Genomic DNA, 19,927 nt, shown 5'->3' with positions numbered 1-19,927 from the left:
TTGTACAGCTAGTATGGTGTGCATCTGTAATCCTTGCCCACTACAGGGTAGCTTTTAGTCAAGCTTTCTAGAAGCTACAAAATCTGTAAAGGGAAATGGAAGCGAATTTTTTTCTGGCAGGAAATTGGCAGCTCACTAAACAACCTTCTGGAACAAGATTTGAATTTTTGAGTGTTCCAACTTAGCTATTTCTGTTCTTCTGTGAGGGATTTTTGTTGAGGTTTGGTTGCATATTTTTATATGTTATATTGGTGTAAAAAATTTATGTGCTGTGGGTCTGTGATTTGAATTATGTATCATAAATTTTGATCTGTGTTTTAAAAGGAAGGACTTTTTTCAAGTAGCTATCTAGTCAAGAACTTCTAAACTTGAAACTCCTTTAAAAAAAGAGCATGCTCTTCAAGCATGAATATTGCGTACTACTATGTAGTATCACCATACCAATGTGATATGCTTCTGTGTTCCAAATTTAGACTACCTACCTGAAATCTTTGATTTGTTTTATTTCCTATCACGTTGCTTATGGGTTTCATAGAAGCCATTTATGTGCTTAATGTTTCACCTAACCATGCAGGTCAGTCTCCTGTATTCTGTGGGCGTTCTGGAAAGCAGCTGAAGAGACGGCACAGTAGCCAGCGAGGAATGTTACTGGATGATTGGTCAAGGATAGTTAAGAATTTGAACGTCTCATCCTCTGTGAATCAAGCTTCACGTCTTATTGATGGTAGTGAGCAGTGCTGGCAGTCTTCTGGTTCACAAGGAAAGGTAACTTTAAGCCCTACCTGGTTTCTTCTGGCATACTTCCTGCTTAAGAGGCAAAGTATTGACCTTAGTGAAATGCATTTGTGTAAGGTAGAAGAGTAGTAAAAACAGGCATATGAAATACCAAACTGTTCCTTCATAACAAGTGTGACTATTTCTTTTAAGCTGTGCTTCATCTTTCTAGTTGTAGAATCATAGAATGGTAGGGTTGGAAGAGACCTTAGAGATTATCTAGTTCTAAGGCCACTGCCATGAGCAAGGATTCCATTTACTTAATCAGGATGCTCAAGGCCCCATCCAAACTTGTCTCCAACTCTTCCAGGGATGTGACATCCACAGTTTCTCTAGGCAACCTCTTCCAGTGCTTCACCGCCCTCGGAGTAGTAACACCCTCTCTTTGTAACATCTAATCTAAACCTGTCTTCTTTCAGTTTAAAACAAATTCACTCTTGTCCTGTCACTGTCTGCCTGTATAAAAAATCCCTCTCCCTCTATTTTATAAGCCCCTGTTAGGTAGTGGAAGACTACAGTGAGATCTCTCTGGAGCCTTCTCTTCTCCAGGCTGAGCAAACACAAGACTCTCAGCCTGTCATTGTAGAAGAGATGCTCCATCCCTCTGATTGCATTTGTGACCTTCCTCTGCACCAACTCTAACAGGTCCATGTCTTTCTTGTGCTGGAGACCCCAGAGCTGGATGCAGTCCCCCAGCTGGGGTCTCATGAGAGCAGAATAGAGGGAGAGGACCACCTCCCTTGACCTTCTGGCCACTCTACTTTTGATGCAGCCCAGCATGAGGTTGGCCTTCTGGACTGTGGGTGCACACTGGTGACTCAGGTCCAGCCATTCATCCACTAGAACCCCCAGCTTCCTTTCTGTGGGGCTGCTCTGCAGCCTCTCATCCCCAAGTTTGTAAGTATAAGCAGGATTACCCCATCCCTGATGGAAAATGCCACTCTTGCCCTCGTTTAATTTCATGCAGTTGGTGATTGCCCAGCTCTCTCGTCTATCCAGGTCGCTCTGTAAGGCCTCTCTGCCTTCGAGGGAGTCAACAGCTTCTCCTACTTTAGTGTCGTTGGCGAAGTTGCTTAATATGCATTTGACTTCTGTGTCTAGATAATTTATTAAAAATGTTGTTCCTTGGTTTATGGCTTACTGGTTTTATTGGCCTGCAACAATGCTTTCTGGCCAGCCTAGGCACAAGGATTTGCAGTTAGGTGTCTGTCCAGTGATGTTTTAATGCTCTGTTAATGTCCATGCTGAGACTATCCCCAAGTACCCTTCCTTCAGGTTTTCTACAGACTGTAACCTAAGATTTATCTCTCATTTCTTGACCTCCAATTGTATTGCTCTTTCTGTCTTCTCAATGGTGTTGGTCTTGGCTGAAATAAATCTTTTGCTGCAACTGTTTCTCTTGTGTTTGGAGGTAGGACAAGCAAGAAGTTCACAAAATCATTTTCCTTTGATCAGTTCCTATATATTGCAGCTGTTGGTACCATTCACAGATGTTTTTCATGCTTTCTTCAAAACATCACACACGTATTCTTGTTAATCACGTGGTGGTCCTAACAATACCATCTAAAAATGACATTCTGTATTTCTTCTAGCACTGGATTCGCTTGGAGATTTTTCCAGATGTTCTTGTTCACAGACTAAAGATGATAGTGGACCCTGCAGACAGCAGCTACATGCCCTCCTTAGTTGTAGTTTCAGGTATGTGTGTGTTCTCTGAAAAGTCCAGAAACTTTTTTTTGCGCTCAGCAGTGGGTATTTACTACGTGCTTTCAGTTCTCATAGTCATCTATTTAACATGCACAGTGCCTCTTTGTTAAACAAACACTCCTAAAATGCTTTTCTTTCCATGTTTTGTTTTCTAGGGGGTAATTCCTTAAATAACCTTATAGAACTAAAGACAATCAATATAAATCCTACAGACACCACAGTGCCTCTACTCAGTGATTGTACTGAAGTAAGTGAAGTTTGTGTGAGAATTTCTCGTGTGCAACAGAAAAATACTGTGCTGCAAGAGATGGAGAAAAGTACTGTTGTGATTATTAAAGCATGGCATTTTATTTTTCCTCTAAATTAGCAGTATTTTTGGCAGTTTATTAAAGTTTATTTTTCTGATAAGTTTTACCATAAAGTGTAACTCTATAGTACTAACAATATTTTAGGATTTTTTTAATGTAAAACAATATATCTATGAACCAAGAAGACATTGAAATAACTTTAAATTTGGGGATAATTTTAGATGGCAGTTCTGATATTTTTGAGTAATATCAAAGTGAAAAGCGTAAGAAACTTTTACAAGATTGGAAGTGAAAAATTCTCAAATGAACAAGTCCATGTGTTTATCATAAAGTGTGAATTTAGAGCTCAAAAGCCAAGTATTTAAACATAGATTCATTTTGTTAAGGTGATGAAGTCAAACAAAAGTTCTGATGTTTTCCTATGTTTTATAAAGTTGTATTGCCATCTTTCAGGTTCTATATAAGTTTTTTTTCTTAGTACCACAGATATATTGAGATTGCAATCAAGCAGTGCAGAAGCTCTGGGATTGATTGTAAAATACATGGCCTCAGCATACTGGGCCGTATACGTGCAGAGGATGAAGATTTGGCTGCAGTCCCTTTCCTTGCTTCTGATAATGAGGAAGAGGATGATGATAAAGCTAACACTGGGAGGTAGGTAACTACAGTGGAAGGGGAAAATGATAATCTTAGTGTCTTTATATTCCTATAATCAGGAGATTATTGTAAGAGCAACTCAATTAGCTCGAATTATATTAAAACAAAATCAGTTTTATTGAAATTGTAAGTAGATTCTTTGTTGATAAATAAGTTCTTCAAGATTATCACACTCCTGAGTTGGTATAATTTTGTACAACTCATAGACTTCTGCAGTATACTTGGAGTAGGAAACTGAGCTTAAAACTTGATGTGCTTGCATTTGACATGTGTGCTCAGCAAAATATTAGTGGTTTTTTAAACTGTAATAGTGTAGTTTGAGTCCTAAAACTGTTCCAAACTGAAAAATCGGGAAATACAGTCAAAATTTGCCTATGCTAAACATGCTGTTTGCTAAACTGAGTTTATTTTCTTTCCTGAATATGTTAAGTCTTGTTAGAAAGAAGGCAGCTGGACTTGAATCAGCAGCTACAATAAGAACCAAAGTTTTTGTTTGGGGACTTAATGACAAAGACCAGTTGGGAGGGCTAAAAGGCTCCAAGGTATGTTTGTTGTTTTCGTACTTCAGTACAAAAGAGAGACAGAGAAAAATAAAATGTACAAGTCTTACACAAGTTATATTTAATCCAAATTTTAAAGTTTATTACCAAAAGCTGTGAGGATTAGGTTTCAGTGGTATTTACTGTTAAGACACGTAGATGTCTGCTTAATGGAAAATTGGAAACTATTTGTGTTTTGGTTGTTACTCTGAAATCTGCCCTGATTTTTAGCAGGCACGCAATCATTTATTTAAGATGATAGTGAACCAGTTTTTCTAAAAATTTGTAACACTCTGTGCATATTCTGTTCCTGTTGAGTTTGCATGCAAAAAATGAAGATATTGATGAACTTTTCTATGTATTAATTGTATGGAGAAATAGTACAGTCATCAAAAAAAAAAGTTGAATTCTGATCTTTTGATTGGTTCAACTTGATTGTTATTCAGTGTAATTCAAGAGGAGTTTCAGACCTGTGTGTAGGCATTTATGCATAATATTTAATATAATGCAAGATGGGAGATCTATGGCAAATGCTTAATCAATTTAAGTATCATTAATCTGAAAATTATGTTGAGAGCATTTCTTCAGTTTGTTGTGAATATATACTCGTGTATCTATAGAATGTCTTTCAAGAAACAAAGCATTAACCTTTCTGTGTTCTTTGGTTTTCTCAAGAAAACTTTACTAAAAGAAAATCCTTGTTTATGTTACATTGCATTTTTTCTCAAGTTTTGTATTTAGCATAGTATTAAATGCTTTTTCTTGTTTTCTGTCTTACCTGATGTATCTTAATGGGTATGTGTAAGGCATCTGAAAGTACCTGTTAGATTAAGTGGTTTATCACGTAAGAGTTCTTCTTAAGTGTAAAACATTAAAGTGTATTGTAATGAATTTTATTTCCTGTCTGCTATAGATAAAGGTTCCTTCCTTTTCTGAAACCTTGTCTGCCTTGAATGTTGTACAAGTAGCTGGAGGATCCAAAAGCCTTTTTGCAGGTAATGGAAGTTTGAAATAATTACAGTTATCTAAGGGCAGAAATACATTTCGAGCTGTGAAATGCTAATGGTGTTTCAAACTTTCTTCTTTATTTTAGTGACTGTAGAAGGTAAAGTATATGCCTGTGGAGAAGCCACAAATGGAAGACTGGGTTTAGGAATATCTAGTGGAACTGTGCCTATTCCCCGTCAAATTACAGCTCTCAGTAACTATGTGGTAAAGAAGGTGGCTGTTCACTCAGGTACTGACTTTTGCTATTTGTATATAGGTGCACATAAAATAATAAACCTGAGAATAGTTGCTTTGCAATTTTCTTGGGTCCTGTGATGCTTGAGCATCATAAATCAGACTTTTTGTTTATTAAATAAATACAGGTTGTTAAATTCTGTCTGTTGCATACAATATCAGATTAAATCTGACGGTTCTGTTACTAAAATCTATGAATTTAGACCATACATGTTTTCTTACCTGCTGGAAGTTAACTTTGGTAATTTTGATTTTTTGCTCTGATTCAAAAAAGTGTTTTCATTTTTTATTATTACTGAATGATGGATTTGGTTTTTCCCTTTATTTCCTTGCTGCACTGAAAATAGAAAACTGATTCCTTTTTTTTTTTTAATGTGCCAGGAAACCTACTGTTACAAGTTATTTTAAATTAAATCACATATAAACTCTGAAGAAAATAAGTGATGTGTATGGGGTTGAAAGGCTCCTACAGTTACATTGTAGAAGTACAGCTGTGTCAAATTTTTGCTAGACCTACTGCCTGCTCAAAAGCTCAAATTTGAATTTTTGTTTACACTTTCAGGTGGCCGACATGCTATGGCATTAACTGTTGATGGAAAGGTATTTTCCTGGGGTGAAGGAGATGATGGAAAACTTGGTCACTTCAGTCGAATGTAAGGATATCAAATTTGTCTATGTTTCATTAAGAGAAGATTTGTGTTTCATGTTATAATACAGCTGACAACCACTATAGTCAATAACAGGAGTTTTAATACAATAGAAATAAAAAAATATCCTGTAAGAAAACTTCCTTTTTTTTTTTTGGCACTGCCAATTGGAATATACCAATTTATGGTGCAGCGTTTGTAGCACTCTTCAGTCATTTAAAAGGGAGGCATTCAAGTAATGTAATATTTGGAAACATACTTAGTGGATGTTACTGATGAAATTACATGCTTTTGGACATAAAATGTTTTGTTATTTTTATAAGGTCAGGTTTTCAGAGGTGCCTTGAGGAGTAAGCCCATAGCAGTTTTACAGTCCTGAGCTGTAACAGTTCATAATATAAGCCTCTCAGAGTGTTTTATCGTCCTTTTCTTTAGTCTTTGTTTCGCAGACTTGTTAGCCAGAAATAAATTTCTTAGACTTTTCAGTAATACAGAGTTTCATCCTCCACAGGACAGTTTTGTGGAAAATCTGATTTTCTCAGGATTTTACTTTGTATGCACCCACAGAACAGTATTTTGCATGAAAAAAAACCTGATAAACAAATCATGTGGGAAGATCTGTCATTCTGATACATTTTGAGGACTGCTCATAATGCATAAAAAGTTGCAGTACCCCAATTAATGATTAATATATTAAAAAAGTGCATATTCATAAGGGTGCGTGTCAGACTAATGAAAAGGGAAGGCCAGATGAGAGCAGTGTTGTTATTTATTGTTCAAATGTCTCATGTGTTCTGTAATTTTATTGAAAGTGAGATTTGGGACTCTCGAGAATTTCATGGGAGCAAATTTTCCAGAGGCTATGCATAATCTAATAGAACCTTAATAGTTATTCTGATACACAGTCAATATTGGAAAATATTGAAAAGTTGAATATTTTGCCTGAATTCAGAGAATATTGTAGATATATGAATAGTAAAATTTTCTAATACTGACATAGAGGCCTAACACTGAAGTCTAGTTCTGATTTCTCTCTTGGAAAGAGCAAAGTTGGCATGGGAGTGTCACCTCTTAGTCTTACTGTCTGTCTGTGTCTACTAACAAATCACTAACTTTGGGCAATAGCAGGGTACTGGTTTGCCTTTGTATTATACACTATTTAGCTGATTCATCACTTTGGTATTTTGACTTTTGCAGTCACCTGAGTTTTGCAGAATGTACATAAAATATTGAAATAAACTTTGAAGTATGTTAAAATAGCATAAACTTTAGATCTTGAGTACATCTTGGAATCATAGTGTTCCATCTTATTTTATCTTGAGATTGCTTCTAGTTATCACGCAAAATTCTTTGGGTTATGAAGGTTGGAGTATGTTGTGCAACTGTTTCATAATTACCACAATGAATCTGTTGTTCATTTTCTCTAGGAACTGTGATAAACCCAGGCTGATAGAAGCACTGAAAACCAAACGCATCCGTGATATTGCCTGTGGCAGTTCCCACAGTGCTGCTATTACCTCTAGTGGTGAACTATATACATGGGGTCTTGGAGAGTATGGGAGACTGGGGCATGGAGATAATACCACACAGCTGAAGCCTAAGATGGTAAAATAAATGTTTCTTGTCTCTGATGAAATGCAAATGTGTTTAATAAATGATAATATAAAGCTAAAAATATTAAAATAGTATGAGGACATTGTTTTGGAGTGATCTAAATTAGATTTTGGTATACCTACCTCTAATAACAGTAAAGCTATTTCAGGAAGGCAAAAGAGATACAGTCTCTTTCTTGGGAAATTATATAAAATTACTAGTGCTGTTTTCAGCACTCATGTCCTGCATCTACCATGACAAGTTGCTGGAACCCACTGTAGCGATTTATTCTGACTGAGCATTGCTTGACGAGTTCTTTGATCAGGTTAGACACAATGAACAAGATTAGTCATAAGACCTTGTAAACATTTGTAAGGTTTTACAAGACAGTTTCTTTGAAACTTCTTTCTTACTCCTGTTTTGTAGGTTAAAGTGCTCCTTGGCCACCGAGTCATTCAGGTTGCTTGTGGAAGTAGAGATGCTCAGACTCTTGCTTTGACAGATGAAGGTAGGAGTATCTTATTCCAAAAGCTTTCTAGCACATAGAAATACTGTGATCATTGTTTGACCTGAAATTTGGTGTTTCTTAGGTTTTGTGTTTTCCTGGGGTGATGGTGATTTTGGAAAACTGGGCCGAGGAGGAAGTGAAGGATGCAACATTCCACAGAACATTGAAAGACTGAATGGCCAAGGCGTTTGTCAGATTGAGTGTGGTGCACAGTTCTCATTGGCACTGACAAAATCAGGAGTGGTATGGACATGGTATGTTGCATTTGCCAGAAAGTACTGACAAAGCAACTGCTAAGTATGAGCTGTATTTGCTACTATTCAAGTATTGTCTTAACTCCATTTGTGCCCTGTGTGCTGTCACTTTTAAATTGGCAGCTCTTCCAGACAAGTTGTATCTGTTTAATTACTCTAACACTGTCTTGTGGTGTGCTTAGTTGTGTGTTGTATTCTCTTAGAATGCCTGGGTCTTAGGAAATTAGTGGAGGAGGGGGAAGACATTCTCTCTCTTGGTCACAATGGAACATGTCAGTTCAAGACTTTGGAGTGGAGTGGGGAAAAAGAGAACCTGAGAACCATAGTGGAGTATGTAGCCTACAGCTACAGCAGAAACTGAGAGTAAGCATTCAGGAGAGTAAGAAAGTAAGTTCAGAGCAGTTGGGAAGAGCTTCCTTGGAAACACAGGGTCTCTGTGGAGCTTGTTGCTGCTCAGAAGGCCACTGAGTTGTCAGTAATCGTGCCTTGAAGCAAGAATTGGTAGGAGATGATCACAAAATTATTCAGACACATTTTCATTTTTCTTCTATTTGCCTGTTTGTTTCTGCTTTGTTTTGGACACAAATCTGGCTTTTTGAAATTTAAGCCCTTCTGTAAAATCGGAGAGCATACTGCATGGGACATCAACTTCAGACCTGTAACCAGATCAAGGTCTTACCCCATCCTTGTGTAATGAGACTGCCCCCTCTGGTGTTTATCAAACCTGAGTAGATTTAAACCAGTCATTTTTGTTTTGTTATTTGCCACCAGTTGCTTAATGATATGAGAAGAAATCTAGACAACTTGTATTTTTCTAAGTTACTACTTTGGTTAAAGGAGAGAAAAGTTTTTAGCAGAGATGTTGTTCCTCAAAGTGGTCATAGGAAACTGTCTTTCTTTCTGGCTCTCCCTCAAGTTTTTTTTTTTTTTTGTTTTGAAGTGACACAGGAAGCAGGAGGAAATTTGGCAGTATTTAAGAAGTCTTTAACTCTTTGCAAAATTCTTTTTCATTCCTTCTTTGTTTCAGTTTGTCTTAACACTTACATCTAGTCAAAACCCTACAAGTGTTTCATGGTGTGGGTCTACAAGGAGATATTTTGGGCTCTGTTTTAGCTGAATGTGTCTTTGCTTTGGAATGGCTGAGTTGCTTCTAAACTATTATTCTTCTTGAATTGGTAATGGTTTGAGGGAAAAAAAATCACAAGTTCTGGGTTATAACTTTAGGCAGATAGCAGTATGCTATATCATGTTTAGCTCCAGAATAACATAACCTTTCTTGAGGAAAATTGGTGTTGCTGGTGATGAGGGACAGAACTGAGTGAATGGTTACTAAAAACACAATGAATGAAATCTCAGGGTTTTTTTTTTTTTTGCTCATTACTGTTAGTATTTACTGCATTGATAAATGACATATCTTCATTTGGGAAGCTGCATTGACAGAGGAATGTCTAAACAGTGTAGTTGTTTCTGAATGTTACATTCACTGTTGCAGGGGTAAGGGCGACTACTTCAGGCTTGGCCATGGCACCGACGTACATGTACGAAAGCCACAGGTTGTGGAAGGACTGAGGGGTAAAAAGATTGTGCATGTGGCTGTAGGTGCACTGCACTGTCTAGCAGTTACTGACACTGGACAGGTATGTTATGTGTCACCCTCCTTTTCCCCCTTTTCTTGATCCAGAAAGGAATAAACTGTTGGTGAAGAAAAGTGTAATGGTGTTGGTGCTGATTAAGTGAAGTAAAAATTTCTAATGGTATTTATTTGCTTTATACAGTCCTGCATAAATATAAACATGATTGTAATTTAAAATATGTTAGCTGTCATGTTAGTATTGGAGTTTAGATATTTTTTTGTCATAGTAGCTGTTGTAATGCTTTCCTCCTATTATCTCATTATCGTTTTCCTCCTTATTGCTCTGGAAATGCAGAAGCAGTCATAATATTCTGGCCAGATGTTTCTGCTGTGATTCAGCATTATCATAGTACTGGTTGGGATTACCAGTGTAATTACTAATCAATTAATTCTTCTAACTTAATGTTCACTGTGAACACTGAATAATTTATGTATCAACCGATCATTTATGAATTGAAAATAATTTATGAATCATATGGTAAAGTGTTGCTTTGGCTTTTTTTCTTTTAATGCATGGTAATGCCAGCATTATTTAACGTCGAGAGGGAGAGTCATGGCAGTAGGTTCTCTACGTGTCCTCGAGTAACAGTACAAATCGCTAACATTCCTTTGTAGGAATTTTTAAGGAAACACTTAAATGAGATAAGCAGTGAAGCTAAGTAATATGTGGCAATGTTTATTGGCAGGTTTACGCTTGGGGTGACAATGACCATGGGCAACAAGGCAATGGAACTACCACAGTCAACAGAAAACCCACTCTTGTCCAGGGCTTGGAAGGCCAGAAAATCACTCGAGTTGCTTGTGGATCTTCCCACAGTGTAGCATGGACAACGGTGGATGTGGCTACACCATCTGTTCATGAACCAGTACTTTTCCAGACAGCGAGGGACCCTTTAGGTGCTTCTTATCTTGGTTGGTATTTTTTGCCTTATGTTGTTTTTTCTTTTAATGCTATTGGAGCGTTTGTTTTTTGCGTGATTAATCGGTGACAGAAGAGTGCAAGAAGAAGATTGTCTTAAAAAAATAAAATCACAAACCAACAAAATACACCTCTAAAAAAACCCAAACAAAACCTCTTCCTGGAAGTGGAACTTGTTAAGAGCTGGCTCAGAAGTCATGTTGGTTTTAACTTTTATTGTTGTTCAGTAAATCAAAATGCAACAGGCTTTCTCAAAGACCCTAGAGACTTTGTCTTTCTGGTAGTAATGATAGATGAATGCTACTGTAATACTCATCTTCTTACATGTTACCTCTCATTTCTATGGTAAGCAACTTAAGAATTAGGGAGTCAAAACAGCAATGTTTTGTGTTGTATATGAAAGCGCCAAACATTTTACTAATTAAGCTTTTTCATGGCCAAGGCAATCTGTACCTAATAAATATTCTTGTTATTTGAGAATGTTTCTGTAAGTAAAAATTGCTTTAGGTGCTGATCACCAAAATATTTCTATGTATATTATGTTAATCTTCTTCATAAGTAACAAAGTCAAATACTGTTTTACACAAGCTCTTGCTGCAAAGCCTCAATATTGATTTTATTATTGTAACTGCAGGCACTGCAGTTTAAGAATCCACTGCAGAGTTAGTCTTACAGTCATCTTTATGATTTAGATAAATCAATTCTATTTATGTATTACACCATTAAAAAATGGTTGCCTTCTCTTCTCCCTACCCTCCAGGTGTTCCTTCAGATGCAGATTCTTCTGCTGCCAGTAACAAAATCAGTGGGGCAAACAGTTCCAAGCCTAATCGCCCTTCCCTTGCTAAGATTCTGCTGTCACTTGATGGGAATGTTGCCAAACAGCAGGCGTTATCTCACATACTGATGGCATTGCAAATCATGTATGCCAGGTAGGCATGGAAACATTCTGGTCTGTTGCAGAGCAAAAGGGGATGGCTTACCATTTATTAGGGTCTCTTGAATCAGGTACAAGTTTGGATTCCTCAGGATGGGCCTAAGCTTCCTTTAAGTTTTTTTTCATGTTGATGTTATCTTTATGCTGTTATGTTTACAAAAGTTTAAATTGTCTGGGGAAAAACCCTGTTTCTTTAAGAACGTTTAAGTAAATAATGTGGCAGCAGTGTAAGCTAATCATGATAGATGATATGGAGGAAGTAGTCAGGGTCAGGGTGGAAAGAACAGTAAAACTTCACGCTGCCCTTGTTAGTACAGAACAGACTATTTGTGTTAAAATTTATGAAGAGAAACTCGGGTTAAAATAGTGGCCTTAAAACACAATATTTAATCATCAGGCCCAAATGAGACTAGCAATAAACTACTCTGTAAGTTCTATAGCTTGGAAACCTTATCTTATTTTATTAAGACAAACTAATGTAATTTTTCAAGTTCAGCAAGGGAGTATAGTAGGGTTTATGTTAATCTGTTCTAAATGATTTCAGGGATGCAGTTGTTGGAGCATTGATGCCTGCAAGTATGATTGCACCAGTAGAATGTCCCTCTTCATCGCCAGCCCCTCCATCAGATGCTACTTCTGCAGGAAGCCCTGCAAATGGAGATGAATGCATGCTTGTAGGAGATATAGAAGAGAGGCTGAGCCCAAACCCATGGCAGGACAGGAGAGGGGAGGTAAAGTGTCAAATTATTTTTCACATCATCTTTTAACTGTAAAGCTGAAAAATATTCTCTCAAATAGTTTGCTAATAGCAGAGAATAAAAAAATCTTTCATGCGTTAATTTCAGGGTTCTCTGTGTGTGTGTGTCAGATTTGGAAAATCCAAGATTTTAGTATGAAACCAGTTTTGAGCTTTCAGAAAGCATTGTGAGTGAAATTGTGATGGTTTGTAGTAATATTTTGGAGATACCGAATGAATTTTACAAAAGTGATATTAAAAAATGTCAAGAATAACAGGATATTTGATCATTATTGAATGAAATGTAATTATAAACTTAGATCAATTAATGTAGACATGAGGCCCTAAATGAACTACTCTGTTGATTTTGAACTGCTAACAGAAACAGAAAAAAAGAAAAAGCTTGCTACTAAAAGAAGAGACCTTTTGCTTTAACAAACTATGAATTTGGACATGTATTGTTAGGGCTCGTCTTGTACTTTGTAGACTTTTATGCAGGCACTGATATTTTATGGTATGTTTTTGTAGCAGCTGGCATTGAGGGGTGTTGGCTGTTTTTGTGTCCTAGGAGGTTAAAATGGAGGCTAAAAATACAGGCAGTGAATCTACTGGTTTTGAACTTATGGCTGTTTTTAGATTGCTGCTGTCTTTGTACACTAGCCCTTCTAATAAATAATCAAACTCTTAAAGGTTTCACAGTGTATTGCTGAAACTTTTATTAGTTATTATTTGTTTTGGCTAGGTTGTTCCTTCGGAAGATGCTGTGACACCGTCTGCTGTAACTCCCTCAGCTGCTGCTGCCTCTTCCCGTCCTTTCATTCCAGTCACAGATGATCCCGGAGCTGCCAGTATCATTGCAGAAACCATGACAAAAACCAAAGAGGTAATGTTGTCAATGCCTTCCTTAAAACTTAAGTCCTTACCTTGCTTTTATCAAGCAGTTATGCTCTAAAAGTTATTCTGTAAATTACTGCATTTTTAAAAATCTATCTGAAGACAGAGAGATGTTTATTCTTTGTTTTGTAGGATGTAGAAAGTCAAAGTAAGGTATCTGGCCCAGAACCGCAGTACTTGGATGAGTTTACGAGTCTTCTGGTACCAGATGACACACGAGTCATGGTTGACCTGTTAAAGCTTGCTGTGTCCAACCGAGCAGGTGAAAAGGGAAGAGATGTTCTTTCAGCTGTGCTGTCTGGCATGGGCACAGCTTACCCACAGGTCAGGCTTTATTTCTGTTGCATTTTAACCATGTCCTTTCTATTAGTAGCTTACTAGAATATTTTCTTTTATCAGAAGTACAGTTCAACACACTGAAAATCTTAAATAAACATGAAAATTTCAGTTGAACTTAAATGCATGTGTGCTTTTATAATTTTAATAGAACTATTACATGAATATATGCACGTGCTACAGATGTCAGTAATAGATTAATTTCTCAATTTGTCATGCTGCAATTAGGTATTAAAATAGAAGCTTAGTTAACATATTTATGTATTGGCTGTGGTTATTGGAATGAAAGTGGATTAACCAAGCCCTGTTTGCTGGATCTGTAGAATGTTTCATTAAAACCTTCCACGGTGGTTTTGTTTTGCATCCGAGTTTATTTCTCAGATTGATACAATCATTACTGCTAGCTAAAAATGCTGTTGATGTATTGTTAACATTAAAATAATTCTTCTTAATTGTTAAGATTTATATTTGACGCGTTGAACTTTGTAGCTATTTACAAAGTGTCCATGGGGGTGTGTGTGTTTTTTGTGCAGCTGACAAATAGAATGTTAAAATCATAAATTATTTACTGAACATCTGTGTACAGTAATGAATGAAAGTTGTTTAATAATTCTTGTAGCTCTACCCTTCAAGTAGTAGTTTTTCCCTAATGAGTAGCAACACATTTCTAAGATTTCTAAAACTGTTAATGTCCATTTCCAATGATTAGCTGTATGTATTTATGTTGGCTTTGAGATGTAGTTTCCCCAGTCCAATTACATACATGCTATATGTACACTTATACATTAGTTATGGGGTTTTTTCCAGCATTAATAGTGAGTAGCTGAACAACTTTGTATTTGCATAGGGGTTTTGTGTTTTGCAGTCAGAATTTTTATTTGAAACTGCTCTTTTAAAATTAGTACTATTGGAATTTTCTCCCTAAACAGAGATTTGCACTGGTTAAATATTTATACCTTTCATTAATGTCTTGGTCTGTGCTTTAGGGCTTAGATTTAATAGCTGGCTTTTTCTGTAAGGATAAACAACTATATGTTGACATTACTGAAAACTGACGTTATCTGGCTTTTAGTTTTAGGAGTTTTTCTAGTTTTAACACTACCAAAAAGAGTATTTTTGAATTAATATGATGGTTTATGAATCAGAATTCAGAAAAAACGTTATTTTTTTTAAGTTTGGGAAGAATGGTAGTTGGCTTAGATTTCTGGGACTAACCAAACATTCTGTTTGAAAAGTGTATATTTTTCTTTTCTTAGGTTGCTGATATGTTGTTGGAGCTTTGTGTTACTGAACTAGAAGATGTAGCGACTGATTCACAAAGTGGCCGCCTCTCTTCACAACCAGTTGTGGTAGAAAGCAGCCATCCATACACTGATGATACCTCTTCTAGTGGCACAGTTAAAATACCAGGTACAGAGTTCTTAGAGTTACGTTGCTAAGATCTGCTTATTTTTAAGCCTGAATTCATGAAATTGTTCCTTAGCTTGCAAAAATATATATCGAACTTCTAACGCCATGTTATGTATCCTGTTGCTATAAAAAAGTGTTTCTTGAAGCACTTGCATACTGCATGGACATCTCTTTCCTATGAAATGTGTGGGTTTGGTTTCACTGGCTGGGATTGCACTTGTGCATCATTGCTGTTTTTTACGCAACAGAGAAAGACTGAATCTTTTTTAGGGTCAGTAATTGAACACGTAATTTCTAGTCTTGTGCATGGGAAATATATTTTTGTATTAACACTGTCTTCTTATTTAATTTTTCCCTCATTCAGTCAGTTTACCTAGTAATTACCAAAAGTTAGAGACAACAGAGAGCTGTTTGTCTTCACTGTAGTCATTTTTTTGTCTTTTGCAACTTCAGTTTTGAGTGTTCGAATATGGTCTTTTGCCTGCTAGCTTCTACTCACATGAACTTGCTGTGATTTAAGCCTTGCAAAGAGAAGAAATCATGTACAAATAATGTCATTAAACCAAAGGAAGTTATTAATGAGCGCTATGGCTTCCAAACAACTGTTTGATTTCATGTGGATTTCTACAACACTGCATCTGTTTGTGGTATTGATTTCTCTGTAGAAATCTGTGAATTCTGTGTTGCTATTCAGGTGCTGAGGGACTGAGGGTAGAATTTGATCGCCAGTGTTCTACAGAGCGGCGCCATGACCCACTCACTATAATGGACGGTGTCAACAGAATTGTTTCCGTCCGATCAGGTTATGAGAACCAGTGCTTTTCAAAAATGTTTTGTGTGGCTTACTGTTGAATTCTGAATGAAATGTACCACTGCATGTGACTGACTTCTTGTGAGGGAGATGCCAGTAAAAAACATGAAAAGCTATGTAAATTGATGTTCTCTTTTAAACTAAAACTTTTGTGTGATCTAAACACAAAGACTGATCTTGCATCTTTGATTATAGAGAATCTCTCAGAAAAGCATGTTATGCTGTCCTGTAAAACACCAGTGTTTAACACCCCTGCCAACATGTGTGAATTTCTGTATAATCAAATTGTATTTTAACAAATTGGAACATATTTGGAAAAGGATTCCTCTTTCACTAGCTTTTTTGTTTTTCAAATAGTACTTTGAGAGAGCTTTTGTACAGTCAATACAAATGCTCTTCTGCTGTCAAAATAATAGCTTGGTGTTCTCCCTTTGTTTTCTACTCTGGCCTTAGGTATGTGACACTACATGAATTCTTCACATCTTAATTCTTATTATGTCAGATTTAATTTTTAAGCACTATTAATTTGTAGTAGATTTTAGAGGAATATTTTTAATCTCATCAAATTTTATGTTAAGCCTACACATACGCTACGTGATGTGCAAGGGTTTCAGTAGTTACTGCCTGTGCATAACATGTGGACAGTCATGATGTGAGCTTTTACTGTTGACCTGTTTTTCCCCAGACTGTTTCAGATGCATGTGTTTCATTATTGAGATATTTCTGATTATCTTTCTGGTTGGAAGCTGTAAAGCTTAATTAAATGTATATGTTATGTATTTTTGTAATATGAAATATAATTAAAAGATGGATTTTGGTAAGCTCTCATAATGCCTCTTGAATGTGGTAATAAAAGTACTGAGGCTATCTTCTAGCAGTGCTAATTGAAATGTTAAAGACTTAAGTTTTGTTCATGTAACATCTTGATAGTTATTTTTATGTGATTTACATATATTTTTAATGCATTTATGTGATGTTTATAATACATAACCACAGAGGGAAATTGCTGTTGATGAATGGCTTGCATATTGGCTCAGACAGTATGGATGAATATGTTCATATTCCTTACTGTAACAGGTCGTGAGTGGTCAGATTGGTCTAGTGAATTGCGAATTCCTGGGGATGAGTTGAAGTGGAAGTTCATCAGTGACGGGTCTGTGAATGGATGGGGATGGCGATTCACTGTTTACCCCATCATGCCAGCTGCAGGTAAGGTGTCACATATGACATTTACAGAAGGGTAAACAAGGAGCTTTTCTGGTCTGTTTTTTACAGTTGCATTTTTTGCATGATATTTACTTGACAAAGTTCAGTAGTTCATTTATCTTTACACTAAGAAAACATTTTCATTCATACTTAAAAAACATTTTCAACTAAGTCCTGAGAAGGTGCACTTGTACATAGGGAAGAGATAAAAAATGTTTTGTAGGTGCACTTGTACATAGGGAAGAGATAAAAAATGTTTTGTAATCACTCTAGTTTGCCTTTTCATCGGTGAAGAGAGGATTTTTTTGGGCATAATTCATCTCAAATGCCTTTATTTTTTTCAGTGCATCTGTTTTGAAATCAGGTGAATTAGGTAATGAAAGTGCATCTTTCTTCCAATCCCTTCAGAGGGAGGTGGAATAGATCAACTCAGGTGCTGTATTTGGTCAGCTAAATCCTGCCTATATTGTCTTCTTATTTAAGTCTGAGGACAAACTTTCCTCACCTTTTTGTTGTTGTTGTTGTCTTTTGTTTCTTGCAGGCCCTAAAGACCTTCTCTCAGATCGATGCATTCTTTCATGTCCCTCAATGGATTTGGTTACATGTTTGTTGGATTTTCGCTTAAATTTTGCTTCCAATAGGAGTATAGTTCCTCGCTTGGCAGCTTCTCTTGCAGCTTGTGCTCAACTGAGTGCCTTAGGTAGGTACAGTCTTAAAATTAAGTCTGTTTGTTTGCAGTTGAGCACATGAAGAATGCAATTACTTAAACAATCATTTTGTTCTTCCCTAGCTGCTGGCCACAGAATGTGGGCCTTGCAGAGACTACGGAAACTGCTCACAACAGAGTTTGGCCAGTCCATTAACATCAACCGGATTTTGGGGGATAACGAGGGAGAAACACGAGCTTTGGTAAGTAGGCAGTGATGCTCAATTTTTCACATTGAGATATATGTACAGCATTAAATGTACAACTTTTTTGCTACTAAAGGCAAAATAGGAAATGGGCAAATAAAGTCTTCTTTCACACGGCTGCAAGTCTGTAAAGGTACTTTATTTTAGAAAAAAACATGGCTAATTCCACTGTATAAATGTGCTTTTGGAATTGCCGAAAGGTGGTAGAAATACGTTTGTGTTAAGAAATGGATGTAAATGATAGTTCACACAGCTACCTGTAATTTAAGAAGTTACTTGTGCTTTGTCACAATCTTTTAAATAATATACTTTCTGTAATGCATACAGTAAGACTGACTCTAGTTCTGTGGTGTCTCTAGAGTTTCACAGGGAGTGCTTTAGCTGCTTTGGTTAAAGGTCTTCCAGAAGCTTTGCAGCGACAGTTTGACTATGAAGACCCCATTGTGAGAGGTGGCAAACAATTGCTTCACAGTCCTTTCTTTAAGGTAATGAAATACAATCGGTAAAGAATTCATTAGAATAATTGTGGGATTTTTTAAAATAAGATGTGGTAAGCTTACCTGGTCCTATATCAAGAATGTTTTCTGACAAAACCAGAATACTACTTCTAAAAGGAGAATCAAATATACAAATAAACCTGGCTAAGCACAGGTCGGTAGGTCAGAAAAACATCTTAGAAGTACAGTAGGCTGCACTTTTCAGTAAGTGATTTCTGAGTTGTCCTAATAGGAATGTTGTATATCTCTGTTTAGGTAGTCAGTTAAATACCTTGAAAGTTTTACTTACATGCAATTGGAACAAATGAGAATGTCTTAAGTGGAAGGCTATTCTCTTTTGCATCCTGTGCTTCAAAGTAAAAATAAACAACTTGAGGAAGTCTAGAGAAGAGCAAGAAGAACGAAAGCTGAAGAAGCCTCCCATGCAGAAACAGTGAAACTAAAGAGGGCTCACCTATTGTAACAAAAAGAAACTCTTGGAAGTTTATACAAGGAAGACTTAATCCATTCATCACAATTTTCATCAGTAACATTGCTTTGAAATTGAATCTAGTTGAAAATCAATTAAATCATCATTTAATTGTAGAAAGGAGACTTTGTTTAGAAGTGGAAGGTGAAAAGTTCAGTACATGGTATTTGATATGGAAAAGTTGATTAATCTAGGAGTGTTTTTCACAGATTATGAAAATTTCTGGGTTGGAAGAGGAAATTAGCTAGCTAACCATATGACGTAGTGTGGGTAACTTGGTGTGGCCCCATCAATGAGGGTAATGAAGATGACCCTTAGTGTTCCTTGTACTTTACATGTCTTTGAGACCATGTTCAGATCCTACTGGTCTATGTGCTATTCAACTATACAAAATGCATATTAATTGTTATTCCGCTTTTTCAATCCATCTCTAAAATGATTTTTGATTGTCTGCAGGTGCTTGTGGCTCTGGCTTGTGATCTGGAGCTGGACACTCTCCCTTGCTGTGCAGAGACGCACAAATGGGCCTGGTTCAGGAGATACTGTATGGCATCCAGGGTTGCTGTGGCTCTTGATAAAAGAACACCATTACCTCGCCTTTTCCTTGATGAGGTACTGCGGGAATACTTTAAATGGTTAATGGAACATAGGAAAGTGTTTCATGTAGTAAGATATACTGAGATTGGAGTATTTTATGCCAACCATGATAGGATTAACTGAGAATTTGAATAATGTTGTTTAATACAAAATACTTAACAGGTGGCGAAGAAAATCCGAGAATTGATGGCAGATAATGAAAATATGGATGTTCTTCATGAGTGCCATGATGTCTTCAAGAGAGAACAGGATGAGCAGCTTGTCCAGTGGATGAACAGGTTATTTCTTTCAACTGTCACTCATTTGGTCTTGAGATACTTTGTTGTCATACAATGATAAAC

At 36.6% G+C, this 19,927-nt stretch overlaps 1 protein-coding gene across 5 annotated transcripts in view; it reads left to right on the top strand.

Annotated features, from left to right (window-relative positions):
* HERC2 (HECT and RLD domain containing E3 ubiquitin protein ligase 2) overlaps window positions 1-19,927 on the top strand; it is a 115,879-nt gene that overhangs the window by 74,094 nt on the left and 21,858 nt on the right. For all 5 annotated transcript variants that reach the window (XM_071547878.1, XM_071547865.1, XM_071547856.1 and 2 more), the window contains exons 53-77: window positions 575-765; window positions 2,367-2,472; window positions 2,637-2,728; window positions 3,268-3,443; window positions 3,877-3,988; window positions 4,899-4,980; window positions 5,079-5,222; window positions 5,790-5,880; window positions 7,302-7,479; window positions 7,894-7,975; window positions 8,058-8,229; window positions 9,722-9,866; window positions 10,549-10,774; window positions 11,542-11,713; window positions 12,263-12,449; window positions 13,197-13,337; window positions 13,481-13,672; window positions 14,941-15,094; window positions 15,789-15,896; window positions 16,983-17,114; window positions 17,653-17,811; window positions 17,902-18,020; window positions 18,383-18,508; window positions 19,446-19,601; window positions 19,749-19,864. In XM_071547878.1, the coding sequence (XP_071403979.1) occupies window positions 575-765; window positions 2,367-2,472; window positions 2,637-2,728; window positions 3,268-3,443; window positions 3,877-3,988; window positions 4,899-4,980; window positions 5,079-5,222; window positions 5,790-5,880; window positions 7,302-7,479; window positions 7,894-7,975; window positions 8,058-8,229; window positions 9,722-9,866; window positions 10,549-10,774; window positions 11,542-11,713; window positions 12,263-12,449; window positions 13,197-13,337; window positions 13,481-13,672; window positions 14,941-15,094; window positions 15,789-15,896; window positions 16,983-17,114; window positions 17,653-17,811; window positions 17,902-18,020; window positions 18,383-18,508; window positions 19,446-19,601; window positions 19,749-19,864 (3,559 nt within the window). The remainder of the gene's footprint in view (window positions 1-574; window positions 766-2,366; window positions 2,473-2,636; window positions 2,729-3,267; window positions 3,444-3,876; window positions 3,989-4,898; window positions 4,981-5,078; window positions 5,223-5,789; window positions 5,881-7,301; window positions 7,480-7,893; window positions 7,976-8,057; window positions 8,230-9,721; window positions 9,867-10,548; window positions 10,775-11,541; window positions 11,714-12,262; window positions 12,450-13,196; window positions 13,338-13,480; window positions 13,673-14,940; window positions 15,095-15,788; window positions 15,897-16,982; window positions 17,115-17,652; window positions 17,812-17,901; window positions 18,021-18,382; window positions 18,509-19,445; window positions 19,602-19,748; window positions 19,865-19,927) is intronic.

The sequence above is a fragment of the Pithys albifrons genome, chromosome 1 (assembly GCF_047495875.1).
Source record: "Pithys albifrons albifrons isolate INPA30051 chromosome 1, PitAlb_v1, whole genome shotgun sequence".
Lineage (NCBI taxonomy): Eukaryota > Metazoa > Chordata > Aves > Passeriformes > Thamnophilidae > Pithys > Pithys albifrons.
The sequence above is the reverse complement of the archived record's forward strand: the minus strand, read 5'-3'. Positions and strand labels throughout refer to the sequence as shown.